We start from the raw sequence: 22186 nt of genomic DNA, 5'->3' as shown, positions 1-22186 counted from the left end.
GTAGGCTTGTTCGCTCGTCACCCGTAGGTTCGATTACCCACATGGGTACAGTGTGTGAAGCCCATCTCTGGTGTCCCCATCAAGATGTCGCTTGAATATTGATAAAAGCGGCGTGAAATCATTCCATACCACGAGAAGGGGGCACAGATGTCCAAGTCGTGTAAGGCGCTGCGATGCGCTGTGCAGAGTTGCGCACCTTGGGCACACCAGAAACCTATGATTGTGGGTTCGAATCCCGGTTCGCCCCGATTATGTTTCTAGGTTTGTCAGCCTGTAACACTTCGGGCTTTCCTCCCACATTAAGCTGACACGCCATGATATAACTGTAATACTGTTAAAAGCGGCGTTAAACCAAACTCACTCACTCACTCACTCACCCATACCACGTGAGCAACATAACCTCGTGGCTTAATATTTTACATGTATTTTCAGAATGACGCCACTATATCAAAGCTAGACTTTACTGACAATGGACTAGGGCCTCCCCAGATGTTATGGCTTGCTCAAATGCTGCACAATAACACGACAATAACTGATATGGTAAGTAGATCGTATCCAACACATCGTTGTGTATTGGGGGGAACGGGTGGCCAAGTCGTCTCAGGCGTCGGGATTCGCTGTGCAGAGTTGCGTCCCCTGGACACACCAGAAACCTATGATTGTGGGTTCGAATCCCGGTTCACCCCGATTATGTTTCTAGGATTGTCAGCACCATACCCGTGCTCGTGGGTTTCACCGAAGTGGGAAACGTCTGAGACCTGCATGACTTCGGGCTTTCCTCCCACATCAAGCTGACACGCCGTGATATAACTGAAATAATGTTAAAAGCGGCGTTAAACCCAACTCACACACTCACTCACTCGTTGTGTATTGAGACTATTCTGGTATTCACAGTCAGGGTTACAGGTGTCCCAGCAGTCTCTTGCGCCGCATGTCGTTGTCCTGAGTCCCTTAGACGAGTCAGAAAGCGTTTATCGTGGTTTCGAATCCGAGATTCGCCCTAAATTGTCTTATAGGATTTCAGCACCACACCCGTGCTCTTGGATTGTATCGTGGTAAACATCGAAGACCTGCATCACTTTGGGTTTTCATCCCGCATAAAGTTGACACGCCGATATTTAACCTAAATGCTCTTCAAAACATTGTTAAACAAAACTCACTCACTCACTTCACCTGTTCGTTTCAGAATTTGTCGGAAAACAGAGTCGGGACAGCGGGAACCCGTATTCTGCGTTTAGTGCTGAAAGGCCAGTCACGTTTACACTCCTTAAACCTTGCAGGTATGTTGTACGTAAATGAATATCGTACAGGTTATATGACACATAAAGGAAGACCATGTACCACGATCTTGAGACATAGGTTGGTCTAGGGCTGGACGTTGTCATGGGTTACCTGTGTGAAACTCAAACAGACAGCCTCCGTGGTCTAGTGGATGGAGCGTCTGCCCGGAGTACGGAAGGTCGGGGTTTCGATCCCTGTCAGCGTCATATCAAAGACGTTGAAAGATGGTACTTGTTGTTACCCCGTCTGGAGGTCAGCAATAATGGGATTACACAGGGACTTGTCGGCTCGGACCCGGAGAGTATATGTTCTGTGTCTGAGTGGGGTATCCATGGGTTTTTAAGCTGGTTTAAAATATACAATGTACTTCTCTTGAGTCGTATGTATTGTGAGTTCGCGTTATCAAGTGTTATCAAGATATGTGTAGATAGAAACTTGGGTCGGATATAGAATGGGAATCCCAGCGTGAAGTATTTTGGTTTCATCTCACCCAGGATCTTCCTGCCTGTAAATACGACTTGAAGATAATTTCCGACAATTAATTCCTGAGCGACGATGCAGTTCCTCAACGTCGAGGTTCGTTAGCGGGGCTTACATAATTTTATCTTGTCGAGTTTTCATTCAATAGAACAGGGCAGAATTAGTATGTAATCTTACGCATTTGCTTTGTTTAAATCCATTGATAACAACATATTGTACTGGAGCCTGTTTGTTCTACTGATATTGTAGAACTTACTACAACTTAGTATAGTCTAAGTGTCCTGTAATAATAATGCTATTATTCATGCAACAGGTAATGCGATCGGAGACAAAGGGGTCCGACTCATTGTCAGCGGTCTGGAGGTATGTATGGCGACGAAACAGAAGAAACTTACAAATAAAAGGGACAAAACCATTTCCATAACAGCAGAATGAACGAATGAGTATCAGAATCATTTTAAAATTGAAAATCTAAAGTACGATTTATTCTTGTTGATAAAATGTGTTAAAGAATGAATATCAGAATTGTCTTGTAATTGAAAATCTAAAGTATATTCTTGCTGATAAAATGTGTTAAAGAATGAGTATCAGAATTATCTTTTAATTGAAAATCTGAAGAATATTCATGCTGATAAAATGTGTTAAAGAACCAGTATCAGAATCGTCTTGTAATTGCAATCCTAAAGTATATTCTTGCTGATAAAATGTGTTATTGAATGAGTATGAGAATTATCTTTTAATTGCAAATCTAAAGTATATTCTTACTGATACAATGTGTCAAAGAATGAGTATCAGAATTAACTTGTAATTGAAAAACTTAAGATTATTCACACTGATAAAATGACTTAAAGAATGAGTATCAGAATCGTCTTGTAATTGCAACCCTAAAGTATATTCTTGCTGATAAAATGTGTCACACTACTTTCCTTGAAATAATGCCGGATCCTTGCTTACGGCATGGCGTGGAACATTGTGATTTGGTGACTGATATACCCAGTGCTCATCGTGCCCTCCAGTACAGGTTTACATTTTCTGGCAGTAACGGTTTGTGTCTGCTCCATAACTCGAACTGCCGTGCTTCCCGAGTGCTTCACCTCTGGACGCACAATCTTTGAGGTTCTGCAAACTGAATGGCGTGCCAGATGTAGAATATTTTCTGTAGCATCTCGTGTTGTAAACTTAATTCAAAACATAGGGCAGGTTTTAAAAAATGATCTCCAAGATTTTCATTTGTTTTAATATACTGAAAATTTAACCACTGTTTATCTTACACAGATAAATGTAATGTGCGGCGTATTGGTTTATTTATTTTGTTGGGGGTGAACTGTGAACAAAGTATTGCCTTATATCGATTGCAGTTGTATCGTTATGTATAACGATACGCGGTCACTGCCAAAACATAATTGTAATGAATGGCTAAATGTATTTTGCTCATTGACTACAAACACGACTGGGAAGTGTGCACAAACGACTAGAAAAAGGAGGCATAACTCCATACTTAACGCCTAAGATCGATTTTTCACACGGATAATGTATTTCCGCACTGTCATGTTTATCTGTAGCTAAAACGTTTTTTAAAATATAAAATATAAAATCAGGAATTTTATTGAAAAACCCCAGATTTTCCCAGAATATTCTTGTAAAAAAAATAGTTAATCTTAAGGCTGTTGAAAATAAAAGAAATTGCCTGCACCGAAAAATACATTGTTGAAGATATTCACGCTCATAGTTTTAAGTAAAACTACATCTAGATTTGCAGCTTTAGCTGAAAAATATGTAGTCTTTATAAAAAAAATCTAATAAAAATCGGAAACCTGTTAACATTGTGTTCGACGTCATGACTATTTAACATTTTAGCTTTGTCATCATTTGAATGTCGCTGCACGTTGGAAACTGCGGTTAATTATTAGCACACTGGCATATATAGTATTTTGTTCTCGAAAAGATAAACGTTTTATCAATATGTGGTTAACATCTGAAAAAAGGTTCAATATTATAAATTATACTTAAATACGTAACTGTTAACACGGTGAGTGATCTTCCAGCTACATGCCTTTGTAATATACTTGTAGCGTGAATCTGCCGCGGTTTTTAACAACTGCACATATAATGCACAACCTTCTTAATGACTCATTTCTTTTCCACAGAGAAACGTGTTTTTGAAAGAATTAAACCTGTCACACAATGACGTCGGAGAGAGAGGAATATCTTATTTATGCCCATTCATCGGTAAGTAGCCTTCTTTATCATATAATGGTAGTGTTATTGATGAAGCATATCTGATAAACTTGCTGTCATGATATGAAACGCCTAGTAACAACGTTTTGTGTAACTCCGACTTCAAGAATTCATTCATTTTCAGAAAGGCGTTTAGAGTGATTTAGTGTGTTGGGTTCAACGCCGCTTTTAACAGTATTCCAGTTATATCACGGCGTGTCAGCTTAATGTGGGAGGAAAGCCCGAAGTGATGCAGGTCTCGGACGTTCTCCGGTGTTTAATCGCTGAAATGGTCAGTTGAACCCTAGGCTCGGAGCGCCGAAAAGGTCTAACTTATTTAAACCATGTTTCATATTTATTCAAAGTGTCATGATGACTGATTTGAGATAGCCATTTTCAGAATTAACATTTCATTCCAAAGGCTAATTACCATGAAGCCATGACATGTTTATGCCTTTAATCACTTAATTGCTGTTATTCATAAGAAGTCAATCCCAATTGTTAATCCCCATTGTATTAACATTAAACATAAACATTATGAACAAATATACCATTTAATTTATTTAGCCCATGACGTGTGTTGCTATTCCTGTTTCAAGAACATATGTATATTTTGTCCACGTTCATCACCAGCTAACAACGTCAGCCTTGATGTCCTTGACCTTTCCTGGAACACCATACGAACACAAGGAGCTGTTAAGTTGGCCAAGGCAGTCAAGGTCAGAAATAAAGCAAGCTGGCGCCTTTTTCTGCAACAACCAAACATGGTCTTTGATTCATTAAGCTTAAATTGTTTTTGTAACATTGGCTCTGGTGTAGCGGATTGGCCATTTGTATGAATGGAACACAATAATCGCCTTTTGTGAAATGAAGTAAATGTGTTTGTTTCTGCATCTATATGTTATGTCTGATACATTATGTTTATTTTTGCATCAAAATGTTTTTACTACATCAGAATGTTTGTTTCTACTTCAGTATGTTTGTTTCCGTGTCAATATGTCTGTTTCTGCTTTAGTATGTTCGTTTCCGTGTCGATATGTTTGTTTCTGTACCAGCATGTTTGTTTCTGTGTCAGTATGTCTGTTTCTGCTTCAGTATGTTTGTTTCCGTGTCAATATGTCTGTTTCTGCTTTAGTGTGTTTGTTTCCGTGTCGATATGTTTGTTTCTGCACCAGCATGTTTGTTTCTGTGGCAGTATGTCTGTTTCTGCACCAGCATGTTTGTTTCCGTGTCAGTATGTCTGTTTCTGCTTCAGTATGTTTGTTTCCGTGTCAATATGTCTGTTTCTGCTTCAGTATGTTTGTTTCTGTGTCAGTATGTCTGTTTCTGCTTCAGTATGTTTGTTTCTGTGGCAGTATGTCTGTTTCTGCACCAGCATGTTTGTTTCCGTGTCAGTATGTCTGTTTCTGCACCAGCATGTTTGTTTCTGTGTCAGTATGTCTGTTTCTGCTTCAGTATGTTTGCTTGACCATCAATATGTTTGTTACTGATTCGGTATCCTTTTATTCATCAGTATGTTTGTTTCTGTATCAATATGTTTGTTTCTGCATCCGTATGTGTATAACTGCATCAGTATGTTTGGCTTTGAATCAATATGTTTGTTTCTGCATCAGTATATTTGTTTCTGCATCAGTATGTGTTGTTTAAACCCAAACATCAATATGTTTGTTTCTGCATCAGCATGTTTGGTTTTGAATCAATATTATTGTTTCTGGATCCGTATGTTTGGTTTTGATTCAATATGTTTGTTTCTGCATCAGTATGTTTGTTTTTACATCAGTATGTTTGTTTTTGCGTCCCAGTGGTTGTTTCAGCATCAATATGTTTGTTTCTGCATCACTATGTTTGTTTCTGCATCAGTATGTTTGTATCCGCACCTATATCTTCCTTACTGCATCAATCTGTTTGTTGTTGATACAGTATGTTTGTTTCTGCATCCATATGTTTGTGTCTGCATCAGTATGTGTGTTTCTGCATCAATATGTTTGTTTATGCTTCAGTATGTGTGTTTCTGCATCAATATGTTTGTTTTTGCATCAATATGTTTGTTAATGCATCAGTATGTTTGTTTTTGCATCAGTATGTTTGTTTCCGCATCTATATGTTCATTACTGCATCAATCTGCTTGTTGCTGACACAGTATGTGTGTTTCTGCATCAATATGTTTGTTTTTGCATCAGTATGTTTGTTTCTGCATCCATGTTTGTTTATGCATCAGTATGTGTGTTTCTGCTTCAATATGTTTGTTTTTGCATCAATACGTTTGTTAATGCATCAGTATGTTTGTTAATGCATCCATATGTTTGTTTATGCATCAGTATGTTTGTTTTTGCATCAATACGTTTGTTAATGCATCAGTATGTTTGTTTCTGCATCCATATGTTTGTTAATGCATCAGTATGTTTGTTTCTGCATCCATATGTTTGTTTTTGCATCAGTATGTTTGTTTTTGCATCAATACGTTTGTTAATGCATCAGTATGTTTGTTTCTGCATCCACATGTTTGTTTCTGCACCCGTATATGTGTTTCTGCATCCATATGTTTGTTTCTTCATCAATATGTGTGTTTCTGCATCAGTATGTTTGTTAATGCATCTATATGTTTATAACTACATCAACCTGTTTCTGATACAGTACAATCAACAACTGCGCGTCCTGCGGGTGTCGATGAATGGGTTCCACGTGGAGGGTGCCCGAGCCCTAGGGGACGCTCTTGAGGAGAACACCACCCTGTGGGAGCTAGACGTCAGTGCTAATAGGATCACTAGGCCTGGGGCCCGGGCACTAGCTGAAGGCATGGCTTACAACACGGAACTCAGGTGTCTGAAGGTTGGAACTATCTTAAGCCTCCATACTTTATAATGTTTTCTGATAAAAGGATTCGAATCCCACGAATCCCACATTTTCCCTGATTATTTGTCTAGGTTTGTCAGCACCATACAAGTGGTCTTAAGTTTTACCAAAGAGGTTAACGTCTAGGACCTGCATCAATTCGGGCTTTCCTACCACATTAAACTGACACACCGTGATATAACTAGTTGTTTGGGGAAACAACCAGTTCAACTCTTGCCATTTAGTTGCCCCATCGGGACAAGGAATGAAGTGCTGGGTACCCAAATCACCCAGGAGTTTTACTCTCGGGACCGATACGTGAAACATCCAATAAACATGACAGAGCGAGTTATAGTCTAGTCAATATATGACGATGCTTCTGAAACATAAGCGATAGAAAAACCGGAATCCTGAATCGCGGCATTTAGCATGATAGCATAATTTATAAAAACGTTTGAGACCATAAAATACTTTCCTAAATTAGAGTTAATGAGTAAGTTGCCTAACGCCACAACCTGTAGTATAACCACAATATTACGCCGGCTTTCCTCACTGAGATGAGTTCATGTTTTCGTAAATCAATACCACTGGCAAAGATTTGTTTCCGTTGGGAGTTCACTCATGATGTCCATTTGTGAAAAACTTCCTGTATTCTCATACACACAAGTGGGGGCGCTCTTAATTGACTGAATAGTCACAATCAAGGTTATGTCATTTTGCTAACATGCGGTGAGGTGAGATAGGGTTTAACGTCGCGTTCAAAATTATTGCACTTATGTAGTGACATGAATGTGTGGCTCCAGACATATGCCGTAAAATAATGCCAGCCCGCAGAGATACCATGCCTCAGTTTTACATGGATATCCCGCTCAGACAATGAGTCGACCAGTCCTTGTTTTAGCCCCGTAATGCCGGGCAACAGGCAGGGTAACAACACAACCCATCATTTAACGTATTTTGGTATGGCGCGTCCGAGGATCGAACCCCCGACCTACCGTTCACCGGGCTTACGCTCTACCCACTACACCCCGGAGGCAATCCTGATGACATGTAAAAAAATGCTCCATTGGATTAGATATCACTGGTTTTTCATCTGTCATGCTTAATTTTAACAGGTCGGATTTAATCCTTTAACCCCCGAAGGAGCAGAGGCCATATTGGAAGCCGTAGGGGGAAGGGACAACAGCGAGGGAATGGTTGTTGACTTTGAGGTGAGCTGACTTTAATTAATAAAAATAATTATTTATTACCAGAAGGTGTCTACACGAATCCTCAAACCAACGCTATTTTGATTGGCTATTGTCCACAATGACTGATTGAGACTGAGTTTGAGATTAGGTTAATCCCTTTCATGATGGATCTGAAAACATCAAAACGACTTAAGTGTTGCATTGTCCTACATCAGGCCTACCAACATCCAACAAAAGGAACGCGTGTTCAAAAACATAGAAATATGTATGCTATGACTGGAATACTGTTAAACCCACCCACCCTCACACACACACACACACTGTTCATGAATATCTGTTCTGTTAATTCATGTAACATTCGTAGAAGATATTTACTTTACCTCTGGCACAAAATAGAAGGAAAACATGATATATGTATTTGCTGTGGTCAAAATATGTTGATTTGTTCGTAAATTTTATTGATCGTGATAAGCTGTTGATACAGAATGCATTTGAATGCACCAAGAACAACACGGTGGAGGACACGAGAAAATGGGCTTCATTTTCTACTAGTTTGGGCAATCGAACCCGGGCCTTCGGTGTGAACGTTTCTACCACCAGGCTACCCCACCGCTCCTAAAATGCTCCCATAATGTCAGCAATGAGGATGTTAATTATGGGGGACAGTAGAATGATGGAGAAATTCATCCAAAAATGTGTATTTATTTTTCTTCATATGTTTTGAGGTGATCAAAATGTGTTGATTTGTTCGTAGATATTAGTGATCATGCCGAGCTGTTAATACAGGGTGCAATTGAATGCAGCTTGAAAACTTTTGTTTGACGGAATATACTTTTCAATGACTATTTAAACTTCCACAGGGCGTTTACGTTAGCCACAGTTTTGAATCCGAAGCTACTGACCTCATGAAGGACGACAAGGTCAAGGTTGTTTACCGTCTCGAACCATCTCGTCGAGGAAGGTCATGGGATGTCTTATCTAGCTACATTCAATCCTTGCTTCATCTGATTCGTGAGTTACAACTTGACGTCGCCAGTATTTTCTCTGACGTCACAGAAGATAACGTCATCATCTCAGCGAGTGACGTCATTCAACGATTGTTGGTAAGAGGATTGACGTCAGAAATAATAGAAACAAGTGTATTTGCATACATCTAACCATGGATTTCCTTAATTTGGGTATTAATCTTGCTTTAAACATATTGGTATTATTACTAATCAATTGAAAAAATATGGTCTTTAACTGTATCTTTTACGTGATGGTTTTTCTCTTTTTGCACAGAAATCCCCGCAAATACGAAACAAGATAACCCAGGCGCTTTTGAACCAGTTCGTTCACTCAAATGGCAACAGGCGATTCTTAATACGGTGAGAACTGATTATAAAACATTTAAAATATTTATTATACACTCAGTAAACAACTCCCGTTTCCTGAAAACCCCGTGAAGATCGCCGTTGTGTTTGTTGGTTTCTATCTTTCTTTGTTGTTTTAACGCAGCACTCTGCAATCTCCCAGCTAAATAACGGCTGCCTGAAATTAATCGAGTCAGGACCAGACAATCCAGTGATCGATATTATGCAAGCCTAACCTCCCGATCAATTTGGTCACCTCTTATGACCAGCATAGGTTGCTGGGGGACCAGATTTAACACGGACGCTGCTGTGGTAATAGGTTTTAGTAGTACGTCCACGATATTAAGTCCTGCCTGAAACAAATCGACCCCTGTTAGGAGTCTGTGAGATTGCCGCTGCTTGCCGTAAAGGCCGATTTGATGAGGACCGGTTGGTGACATAATGTGACCTGGCTAATATTATATGTGTCACCCTGCCTTTGAGACAACCATTGGAATATCCGGCTCATATGTAGTCGTTACTTGCCGCCGTGATTTATAGCTGGAATATTACCAACTGTGGCGTAAAACAACATACACTCACTTTAGTTTACGACTGTGTTATGTGTGATATACTAAATCACATTCAGGTTTCTCAGTTCAGCTTGTGAATAATAGCACAACACTTGAATAAACTGCTTTTGTTCATCTTCCAGAGATTGGGACATGGCAATACAGAGACTACAGGGCGGTGTAGACGTGCACAGTCCGTCAAAGTCCATGACGCTGTTACCGTCCATGACCTCTGGGTCACCTGATTCTCGCCGCTCGGTACCATCCTACTGGTGGAAGGGGAGTGGCACCATTGACAACAGGTCCAGGGGTGGAACTCCAAGTGTATCGGCAGAAGCGTGACCAGCATCGGTTGGAACATTGACATCATGTGTGACCTCTTTCGCCCTTTCAGTAGGGCCGTTCCTATGTAGCCTCCTGACATTGGGTATGAACAAATGGTTGACAGAGATGAGGTCTATGCTAACGGCAGCATCTGCACAGGATGTAATACACAAACTCATGCTACAAATTGTCATTTGTCAACTTTGAACTTTCCCTTTATGCCGAGCAACATTCAGGCAGCTCCAGCCTTTTGTGTCTCCTTTTCACAACGCAAACGGCTGAATTGTTTGATCATTACTTAGAAGTTGACGGATGACAAAGTAGACACAATCTATTGATGACAACTTTTTTATTATACTGTAAAGGCGACGTTTCGGTATAGATCCCTATACCCAGGTCTTTGCTTGATAACGGTATAAGGATATGTACCGAAACGTCGCCTTTACAGTAAAATAAAGAAGTTGTTATCAATAAATTGTCTACTTTGTCACACGACTCTTGTTCAGAAGTTGTTTGATCAAGGTTGAAACATTCAACGCCTCAGTACAGTAAAGCTTTCAAAATATTTTATGGTAGACATATGGAGAACATTTCCAAATTTGACGCCTCAGAGACACAAATGATGTTCGATTCAATTCCCTATTTTAACTCGCGTACCTTGTGTTTGTGATGAGCGCCACCGGTGGGGCAGGATACGTTCACCTTGTCGCCAACACCTGGTATCATCACTGTTTGATAGTGATTCATGAACACATGCTCAAGGTATTGTCGGAATCGTACAATGGAATGGGATTTTAACAGCGATATGGAAATGGTTTTGACAAATAGATTCATATATAACGTAAAGTTATTTGCGATATTGTAGTGTGCTTAATTGTGCCTGACAAGTGTGTGTGATCGATATGATGCTGGTTGTCCAACTTGTGTTTGCACTTTTGACCCGTTGTTTATTTGAGGATATTTTAAAGTCCGTGTTACTTTCTAAATTCTCTTTTAAATGTATACTACACACATGTATGCAAATAAACGGTGAGTGCTGGATTACTGTACCTGAATACACATCCACGTTTCGACGTTGATCATAACCCGTACACTCCCCAGTAACGTGACCCGTGAAGATTCCGGGGTAGAATAAGTCTTCAGCAACCCATGCTTGCCGTAAAAGGCGACTATGCTTGTCGTAATAGGTGACTAACGGGATCGGGTGGTCAGGCTCGCTGACTTGGTTGGAGCATGACATCGATCCCAATTGCCTGGATCGATGCTCATGATGTCAATCACTGGATTGTCTGGTCCAGACTCGATTATTTACAGACCGCCGTCATATAGCTGGAATATTGCTGAGTGCGGCGTTAAACAACAAACCAACCACCCAGCTTACTGGTTGAGATTTAACGTGCGCTTTCCGACATTATGCGCTTTTCGACGTCTTCACTAACGGCACTGTTTATATAGGGGTTTCTTAGCTGATTAGCTGCGAAACTGCCCCAACCTTTAACAAAGGTCCCCCATCAGCCGGTGGCACTGCAAATTAGTAACTGTCCAATTTGTGTCACGTGGTCAAAACAAGCATCCAGCTTAATCAACCGGCAACACTGCCAGTCAGCAATTGGGCTATTAGTGACCCTCAGTTTAATCGGGGGTCAAAACATGTTCGTAGTTCAATCAGCTGGAAACTCTTGGTCAGCAACTGTCCGATCTATGACCATCATCCGGTCTTTATCACAAGAACTCTCAAAAACAGCCTCCGAGAGTTTCCTGACGTAACTTCTGATGATCACAAATAGCCGACCTGCCTACACAGCCTCCGGCCACACTGGATAGTGTGGAGGTCTACCTTTCATTATTGTGACAAACTTACTAACACATTTTATGAATTTTTGGGTTTCGTTAAACATAAAACTGAACGACTAACGACATAACAGAACGGTGTAATACACATGTACCAAAGCTAAACTGTCACAGGCAATTGGTGACAAAATTAGAAATTCAAGAATTTCCTATTCTATTATCTATAAGCCCCCATGTTTCTACAGACTATAACATATAGTGGAATAAACCGTATTAAAGATACTGGGTTAATATCTGTTACATACATTATGGGGGCCGGTGGGGTAGCCTAAGTGGTTAAATCGTTCGCTCGTTACGCTGAAGACCCGGGTTCGATTCCTGACATAGGCACAATGTGTGAAGCCCATTTCTAGTGTCCCCCCTTCGTGATATTGCTGGAATATTGCTAAAAGCGGCGTTAAACACATACATTATGGACGGATGCTGAAGAACATTGTAACCCTGTCTGGCGCTCGGCATTAAGGGGCTAAAACAAGGACTGGTCGGCTCGGAGTCAGTATACTGTGTCTGAGTGGGGTATTCATGTTAAACTGCGGCATGGTATCTCAGTGAGCTAGCACTATAAATCGGCATCAGTCCGGACTAGTACAAGCAGCCACACAAACACACACACGTACATGCACGTCGCTATATAAGTCAAATAATCTTGGACGCGACGTTAAACCCCATTTCACCTCACCTCACCTGAAGAACAGGCGACGAGATAACTGTTTTTGTTTTTATCAAAAGAGACAATTGATTTTCCGAACACAATGTAATGTTTCTATTACACTTCGTGATGTTAATTAAAATTTTACCAACTCTTTTTTATCATCCGATCATGCCGTCCATGACCCACAATCAGCCATGTCACGGAGCCAGTCAAGCAACAGCAACGATACAGGCAATCGGGGGTTGCCTCTCATGTGTTAGTTGGCCTCAGACCACAATTATTTTCCTTCTTTGCTATCTACAGTGACATGACAGCACATCATAATTAATATCGGCCGTAGGCTGTTCTCCTGTTGCATGCTGACCAAGCTGCAACTTGTCACTAAAACCCGCCAAGTATCGGTCTGGATCCACCAGGTAGATTTCGCCGTACCAACTGTCAACAATGCTCCCTGGATGTACACACACAGCGGCCTTCAACTTGGAATCAATATCTGGCATAGATTGTGGCTAACAAAACATTTGCAACAAAGTACAATGTCCTATCTATCATTTAAGCAATCACAAGTCACTCTTAAAAACGGCGCAAACTGACCAGCCCATTTAAACAGGGCACTTTATTCTCCTATTTTCCTTTCGGTTCACGGTAAAACTTAGGAGGAGATGGGAGCAACGGTTGTCTGAGGCCAATCAGTTGTTAGACAGCCAGTTGTCAGACCCTAAGGGGTTAGGTACAACAACAAAAAGCTATAGCGGGACAGTCCTTATTGGATTGCTGTTGTGAAAGGAGAGCTAGCTAGAAATTGATGCGGACCTACTACAAAACTTATGTAGCTCTATTCATGTCAATATATTTTTGCTTGTATTCTGTATTCAATATGTTTGAAGAATGGTCGTTAAACCTTCTCATTTTATGTTTGTTCTAATTACACTTTTTCAGCAACTTATTTACATTTTCTAATAGTTAAACAATAAACTTATTTTGGTGCCTCAGAGCATCCTGTTGAACAGGGGAGATAGTTCTATGGATCTACAACTTTTTGTATTACAATGAATGCGATGTTTTTTTAATACTTGCTTGATAACGGTGTTAGTATCTACACCGAAACCTCGCATTCACTGTGACAGGGACGTTGTATATGCATAGAACTATCTCCCTTGTCAGACCAACATCTTAATGCCACTTAAAGAAACACCCAGCAGGTATGTATACAATGATGACACAACCACATTGATGATACAGATGTTTGACTCAAAAGGTTGAAGAGCCCTTCTCACGCAACAGGCTAGGTCCCAAAAAGCAATACGACAAGGAATGCGCATCTTAAAATAAACCTGAATCCATTGCTTACTTGTTACTGGAATGTCAAGACCATACCCCAGACGGGGAACGATTAAAACAAGAATTGCAGTTAGATCCACTATCTCATTTAGATCTCATAAAGCCAAGAGATGCAATAGCGAAGGTCAAATGAACTGATTATGAAAGGTGGCCGGCTTCTCGAACGTATATATACAGAGCGGCCAAAGACATTTTATCAGTTACGAAATATCAAAAATCAAATCATATCAATGCGAAAATAGAAATCTTATCAATACAAAACCGAAATTTTATCAATACTAAAACTCCAAATACATAGATGTACCTGTACTCACACACTCGAGTCCTGAAGAGGGACAGGTCAGGCAAAGTGCTCAGACAGAAGGCGTCCTCTTAAACACGTAAAGCGGCAACAACGTTGATAGTATCAGCATGGCTTGATTAGGCAAAGTAGAATAATTTACGTCACCGAGAGGAACTCATAATCTCTATTCATTCTCGAAGTACAGAAATGAGATCACAATAAATAAGATACAGACTAATATGGCGTTATGCTATTCTCTACCTGGGTTGTTCCATTTCCCTAACAAAGAGGTACAGGTGAGCCGAAGTGCTCAGACAGAAGGTGGATCCATTACCTATCTCAGGAAACAAGTGGCTAGTAAGCTATCCATCCATCTGGGAATGTGGTTGTTTTAAGATGTCTTAAAACTGGCTGTCTAACAAATAGGAGGATGCCAATCAGGGCACCATGAACAGCAATCAGTCATGTCACAGACTTTCCTTATCCAGATTTTATTATTTACATGCCGCCGATTGCGATTTGCGTCATCAGATGGGTAGAACACCTGTGCACCTCCCGGCGTGGCTTCAATGGCTTCTCATCGTGTCCCCGCCTCAATCAATGGAGAGAAGATTAACTCTGACCTTGTGCGTATTTAATGCATGCCAGATGTTGATTAATAATTAACATTATTCAGACATGGTCTAACCTGTGTGGAGGTATTGCACATATTCCTTGGACACAGTGTCGGAGATCGCCAAGATGCAACAGATGACGCATGTCTGTGGGAACAAAAATTAGATAACCTTTAAGCTGTGCTGGTTGAGAAACGGTCATTTACCAGAATTCGACAAAGAGTTTCATTTCTCAATGAACACGGTTTCTACAGACACGGTTTCATCTTAGAAACGGAGTCCTCCCCATCATGGAGACGAGAGTGGAGAACGCGGCAAAGGTTAGTTGAAACTCGAAGACGAAATTTCCTATACTTAAGATTTATCTCCTTGCTAAATTCCAAACTTAACACGCGATAACATAGTACATTGGAAACACAGGCTATAGTAAATTGTACATTTGACCATAATGTGTGCATTTGTAAACTAACGGAGTTGCCCGGTATATATCAGTATTCATCAAAAGTCTTCATGTCTGAGTGCCATTAAACATTCGCTTGGAAGGTGTCGGTGTGTGGGGGGTGTCGGGTGGTTGTGAGTCGAAAAACCCACCTTTTCACAACACTTCATGTTTAGGAAATCCAGTATGGCTTCTGAACAGGTGTTTTGCAAAATCTGAGGATGTGTTTTTTCCAAGGATTTTTCAACGAGTGCAGACATATTATATATCAGAAGTCATGAGGGCGGGATTCTATTAATCATCTAACACCTTATTTCAATTTATTAGTTTGTAATTAGTAATAAGCAATGTCTTGAGTGGGAAAGGTACAGCTGTCCAGCTTCAGTGGCAGAGAGATTAGTGATGTCATTTGATTGTGACGTCTTGGTATCTTGCTTGATCTCAGACAAATGATATCTCTTGTTGAAGCCAGTTTTGGATGAATAATTATATATACACACATATATATACATACACACACACAAAAGTCCAAAGATGAGCTGGTTTCACTAATGTCACATATAAACTGAACCAATTTAAAAACTTCACAATCTTAAATTTTTAACATTTTGACCAGTTATTGTGTATTCAAACAGTAATGGCCACGTATTGTCTTCAGATAACACCCGTTTTTGTGCAGGAGGTGAATCGATCAAAATCATGTGCACAGCACTATAGTGGCAAAAGTGGTTTTTCACGTGCAACTAGTCACGTGGCCATAATACCGCACGTGTTTTCAGCCATACTTGTTAGCAGTCATTAACAAAAAAAGAAAAACACAAGAAAACAAAAGTCTTTACGGCCATTTGTCATGCCACGCCTTTCAAATGTGCAACGTGAACGTGCCATCGGCATGTTGCAGACGGGAACGTCCGTAGCTGAAGTCGCAAGGACGATGAGTTGTAGTCAACGGTCTGTTTATGATTTACAGACGCGTCTACAGCAAACGGGTACCACCACTGATCGCCCTCGGCCAGGTAGACCACGTGTGACGTCTTACGTCACCTCCGTAACCGATTTTTGACGGCTACATCAACCAGAAATGAACTGTTTAGGGGTAGACTGAGTGCGTAAACTGTTCGAAACCGTCTGAGAACTGCTCACCTTCAAGCACGACGGCCATACTGCAGGCCGATTCTGACTCAATTACACAGACGTCAACGTCAATTGTGGGCACAGCGACACTTACGATGGACTCAAGTCGTCTTCAGTGATGAATCCCGATTTAATCTTCGATTTGCTGATGGTAGGGCGAGGGTGTGGAGGCGCCGTCATGAACGTTACGCACAGTGTTGTGTACAGGAGGTTGGCAGATTTCGAGGCGGAAGTGCCATGGTGTGGGGTGCTTTCTGTAGCAATACACGCTCCAGGCTTCTTGTCATCCGTGGCAACCTTAACGCTGCTGCTTACCGCGACCAGGTACTGGCACCAGAATTTCTGCCTTTTATAGCAGCACATGGACCCGGTTTGATCTTCCAACACGACAATGCCAGACCCTCACACAGCAATTTTGACAAGGAATTTCCTTCAGAATGCGGGAGTCAACGTCATGGACTGGCCGTCAAGGTCTCCCGACCTCAATCCCATCGAACACGTCTGGGATGCTCTTGGCAGAAGTCTGCGCACTCTCCAGAACCAACCACAGAATTTGCAAGATCTTGGCACCATTTTGAAGCAACAATGGCGTCGTCTTCCCAATCACGTGTTCACAAGCATCACAAGGTCCATGCGGAGGCGTTGTGTGGCAGTTGTCAGCGCACATGGTGGCCATACACGCTACTGAACTTGTGTGCCATCAGATTCTCGTGCTTGGGACTTATGATTTAAACTGCTGATGTTATTACCGAATACCGTAGGTGCTTGGAACAAATTATGGTTACCACCGTTAATTAAAATCCTTCTTTGGACATTAATGATTAAAAATTACCTTCTCTGATACATTTGTCCGCTGTATATCATATATGGGATTACTTTTAAAAATGTGAAGTTTTTAATTTGACTCAGTATATATAAAATGCTCTCATCATAAACTGAGGTGCAAATGAAAGTAAAACGAATTTTTTCATGTAATTTTAAATTGAAATAAACTTGTTAAATTTAATTGTGTCTGTTTAACCATCACAACAGTTTATTGATTTCCAATGATGTCTCAGATACCAATCAGCAGTTGAGTATTATGTTTTAACTTCTAAAAGTTTTATATCAAATAATATTTAAAACAATAAAACCATGTAAAAGTACTCTTTAAGTGCTGATAAAGCACCAGTACAGATCATTGTCTGAATAAAATATTGGTGACTAAAGATATTTTCAGCTGAAAATCAAACACATTATAAAATCAACTAAGAGGTCGGGTGTCCTTTACTTGCAATAAGAACATATTTTTAATAATATGTAACTATGTTCCTGATAATTATACATATAGACAGGCAGTAGTCTATATTTCGATGTCTATTTTGATAGGTAGACCATGTCTATATTACGATGGGTTTTTTTGTTACGTAGACCATGTCTATATTACGATGTCTATTTTGTTACGTAGACCATGTCTATATTACGATGTCTATTTTGTTACGTAGACCATGTCTATATTACGATGTCTATTTTGTTACGTAGACCATGTCTATATTACGATTTCTATTTTGTTACGTAGACCATGTCTATATTACGATGTCTATTTTGTTACGTAGACCATGTCTATATTAAGATGTCTATGTTGTTACCCAGAACATGCGCTGTGTTTCAGAAGTTACATCTGGTTCGTGTGGTCGTCGTTTTCCTGTCCTGGACACTGACGTCATTTCTATGTCATCAGCTTGCAAAGAGTTACTTCTACTTGAACGGCTCTGAACTTCTGAACGTCATCGTTGTGTCATACACGCAGCTCCTCTTCTTTTTTCTGTGTCTGACATTCGCGAACCCGACTGGGAATCAATCCGGCGATAATTTCAGGAACAAGGTCATCACATTAGCTGGTCATGTGATAGGAACGGTATCGACCAATTACAGCATGTCACTTATCAACGCTTCGTCGACATTTGCAATCAAAATGTTGCAACCAATCACAAGCGCCGTTATCCAGTGGATAGTGTTTGCCGCCCCTCTCTCAACAGGGAATGTAATTAGTCTCCCTATAATCGTCACTGGAGCCATCGTCTTCACAGGGAATCCATTCCAAGACGCCATTTTGTCCCGAGGTTTAATCTGGGCTCTGGTTTCTAATATCGCACTGGTCTTCAGAAACATTGCAATGAAGAAACTTTTCGAAAATGATCAGCTGCTGACGCCCAGATCCAAATATAACATACTCAGTTTAATATTTACCTCTTTAGTTTCTCTTTTGACATTATTCCAATTTGCTGATTCTAAACATGTCTTAGCATTATCATATGTAGTATTGTCGGCCATCGCGCACGTAGGCTATACCTACCTGTCAGTGGCGATGGTGCTGAAGGCGGTGTCTGTTATCACTCACGCCGTCGTCAACATCATGAAGCGAGCGTTTATCGTGGTGCTGCTGTGTGTGTTTGCTCAAAGGAATGTTGGCATCAGTAACTGGGCTGGTTTGGTTGTAGCGGCAGTCGGAGTGTACGCATATTCCACTGAGAAGAAGCAGAAGCAAGGCACATCAATGGATGGAAGATTATTGGGTGTGTAAAACACTGCCATAGAAAATTATCTTAGAAATGACACAGTTAATTTTAAATAATGCGCTTCTTTCACTGTAAGGAGCTTTTTCAGTAGATACCATATATACCGTATAGGATGAGGGAGTAAAGAAGGCTCTCCTATAAAGTCTATAGTGTATCTTGTTCAGGGGTAATAAACAAGATTTAACCCCTTATGGCCTATGGCCCTTATTTCAAGTAAACAAATCCTCACGAACTGACAATGTAGTCTTCTCTATGAGCCCTTGGCTATTTCCGACAGTAAAGAATAGATGGCTAACGATGCAATGACACCAAAGAAAAATACTAAACACACGATCTAATGTATTTTTTTCTAACTTTATACGTGAGGTCACAGGTTAGAGTTGGTCTTCTGGAACCCATGCTTGTAACGGGTTTAACGGTATCGGGTGGTCAGGCTTGGATCATGTCATCGTATCCTAATTGCGTAAATCGTTTTTCACAATAACAATCACTGGATTGTCTGGTCCAAACTCGAATATTTACAGATCGTCGTCAAATTGTTGTAATGTTGCTGACAGTAGCGTTAAACAATAAATAAGGTCAGAATAGATCCGTAGTTACTCCCGCTGGTCGTAAGCGACGACTAAAATGGAATCGAGTGGTCAGCCGCTGTGACTTTGTTGATTGCGTGTCATGGTACCCAGACGGACGTCGCGTGTGGCGATGATCATTCTAGCATTAATTTACATGCCGCTGGGATATAGCTGGATTATAACTGACTTGGGGGGGTCAAACATTGTCCCTGCACTTGTAATCTTATTCGGACTTATCGTTCATTGCAGGTCTACGCACGTACAAGGCAGGGACTTTCACACTGTCTGTTTTAACTGGACTAGTTATTCTATCGGTGAACTTCTCAGATTCATCGTTCGGTTCATCACCTGAAGAGCAGGGTCGTGAAGAAGATGTCTACACTCTGTATTCAAATGTAACGTATGATTCGAACAATCATACATCAGTAAAGGACGAGTTTCTGAAATGGAGATTGGTAGATCATCCGACAGAAACTGACCAAATGTCACCTTTAATGACGTCACGTTATGACGTCATAAATGAAGCCCAAAGAATACATATGAACCTTTTCAGTGATTTGATCGGGAGGTATAAATACGCCATGTTATTTGATGTAGCGGACTACGAGAACAAAGGTGACCCGGCCATAGCTGTGGGCGAGATCCGTCTCCTGAGAAGACTGGGCATCCAGCTTGTGTACTATTGCGTAACATCCAAGTGTAAGGCAGGTGCAATAAAAACGGCATTTGAAGAAAGCAAACTCTATTCCAATGATGATCTGGTGATACTGCTGCAAGGAGGGGGGAACATTTTTTCATACGAGACACCTGAAACTGTGAGAAAACTGGTCATTACAACATTTACAAAACATAAGATAATACTGTTTCCACAAAGCATTTGGTTTCGCTACACAGCGAAAAAAGTTCGTCGCTACGCCCATATGTATAACCAGCACGACAACCTGACTGTGATGGTGCGAGACAGGCTTTCACTGAAAAGAGCAAAAGGTGTTTTCACTCGAGCTAATATTATCTTGGCGCCGGATATGGCCTTTCAAATTGGACCAGTTTCGCGGTTTATGCCACCATCCTTCGACATCTTGTGGCTAAAACGCCGTGACGCTGAAACAACCGGATATGTAACGCCGGTCTTCCCCGCGCATGTCTCGGTTCGCGTTTCCGACTGGATACACTGGCATTCGCCCTGTAATGACAGTTCTATGGAAAAGACATTTACCATTGCAACCAACGGCATGATGTTCCTTCAGAGAGGCCGCGTGGTGATCACTGACCGCCTGCACGGACACATCCTGTCCACCCTGTTGGGCATCCCCCACGTGATACTGGACAACAACTATCACAAGGTGTCCAGCTACAGACACAGCTGGACGAGGGGTGTGGAGTTTGTGAAATTTGCCAACACAAGCGTTCAAGCTGCTGACATGGCGATGGAACTCTTACAGATATACAACTCAACCCTCCCTGATATTATTCAATATGACGTAAAGCATAACTAGACGTTTTGACACCGTCATACATTAACGGTACCGAATCATCCCCTATTGTTTGGTTAGACAACATTGAGCATTTAAAATATTTGATAATATGTTAAGATTCATTTATGTCCATTTGTACGTTATTTAAATATTGCAAATGAATGATTGGCGTTTAATTAAGCAACCCCCTGCAATTAGAACCTCATACCTGTTATATCTCTTACATACGCCTGAGGAATTATCTGACATATGATATAGGGTCTATTAGAGAAACGAAAAACCCACAGAGTTGTCTCCTCGGACAACTCTCCACTTCCGGTGCATACAGTCGAAACAAAACATGACAGATGATGAATACGTGAGACTTGTTTATGAATAACAACCACTTTATTCTTTACGTCGACTTTTCAGGGTCCCTTCATTAGATCAATAAACCATTGAAGTTTGAAACATAGTTTTCTTAAATGATCAAAGTCATCGTAAATAATTTCCTTCGCAAGGATAAAATTTACACTGCTAAATATATAATAAATATTATCACCTCACATTATTCTTGACTACAGTCTTTGAGGTAAATGCATTTGTCTATGGTTTGTTTAGGCTACCCACCAAGGCTAAATGTAATACACATTTCTTAGAAGGGACGTAGATGAATCATTAATTGCAAACATGATAGATTAATAACCAAAGTTATAATATTATCATGTTGAGAGGCAAATGGGTGACTCGGGACGAAAATGGTGTGATTTGTTGTTTCCACTTTTTTTAAGAATTGGTAAGAGGAACTTTGATGGGGGATTGTAGATATCTTTGCAAAATATTTATAACATGTTGTCCGACTGTAGATAGGATTTGTGATCATCGGATGTGGCCATGTAAACATGATCTCATTTGTCTTTGTGATTTTTAAATTGCCCATTGATCATGCTGAGTATTAGTGTTTGTGGATATCAAAGTTAACCGTTTATAATTATTGGAAATTGTCGGTGAATACGTGTGAACACAATTTAGATGGGGTTAGTGAGTATTTTTTACGCCGC

General features: G+C 40.6%; 2 protein-coding genes across 2 annotated transcripts; both read left to right on the top strand.

Annotated features, from left to right (window-relative positions):
- Window positions 1-489: 489 nt before the first annotated feature.
- On the top strand, window positions 490-10245 carry LOC139442369 (leucine-rich repeat-containing protein 74A-like). Its single transcript, XM_071223171.1, has 10 exons — window positions 490-540; window positions 1187-1280; window positions 2075-2124; window positions 3909-3990; window positions 4612-4697; window positions 6613-6807; window positions 7926-8021; window positions 8861-9103; window positions 9282-9367; window positions 10047-10245. Exons 1-10 carry the CDS (start codon window positions 490-492, stop codon window positions 10243-10245), a joined length of 1182 nt encoding a protein of 393 aa, XP_071079272.1.
- An 8643-nt stretch (window positions 10246-18888) lies between these two features.
- LOC139442422 (uncharacterized) lies at window positions 18889-21167 on the top strand. The gene is made up of 2 exons (XM_071223235.1): window positions 18889-19096; window positions 19921-21167. The coding sequence occupies exons 1-2, from the start codon at window positions 18889-18891 to the stop codon at window positions 21165-21167; spliced, it is 1455 nt and encodes a 484-aa protein (XP_071079336.1).
- Window positions 21168-22186: the final 1019 nt, after the last annotated feature.

The sequence above is a fragment of the Haliotis cracherodii genome, unplaced genomic scaffold, assembly GCF_022045235.1.
Source record: "Haliotis cracherodii isolate W230 unplaced genomic scaffold, xgHalCrac1.p SCAF_5, whole genome shotgun sequence".
NCBI lineage: Eukaryota > Metazoa > Mollusca > Gastropoda > Lepetellida > Haliotidae > Haliotis > Haliotis cracherodii.
Note: the sequence above shows the minus strand (reverse complement) of the source record. Positions and strands in the feature narration are given on the sequence as shown.

What these genes read in the sequence shown, in the direction of transcription:
- LOC139442369 (XM_071223171.1), top strand. Translation starts at nt 490, where the DNA reads ATGTTATGGCTTGCTCAAATGCTGCACAATAACACGACAATAACTGAT. An exon ending in ACACGACAATAACTGATATG is followed by an intron (nt 541 to 1,186) that starts GTAAGTAGATCG and finishes TGTTCGTTTCAG; the next exon opens with AATTTGTCGGAAAACAGAGT. An exon ending in TTATTTATGCCCATTCATCG is followed by an intron (nt 3,991 to 4,611) that starts GTAAGTAGCCTT and finishes GTTCATCACCAG; the next exon opens with CTAACAACGTCAGCCTTGAT.
- LOC139442422 (XM_071223235.1), top strand. Translation starts at nt 18,889, where the DNA reads ATGGTGCTGAAGGCGGTGTCTGTTATCACTCACGCCGTCGTCAACATC. An exon ending in AATGGATGGAAGATTATTGG is followed by an intron (nt 19,097 to 19,920) that starts GTGTGTAAAACA and finishes CGTTCATTGCAG; the next exon opens with GTCTACGCACGTACAAGGCA.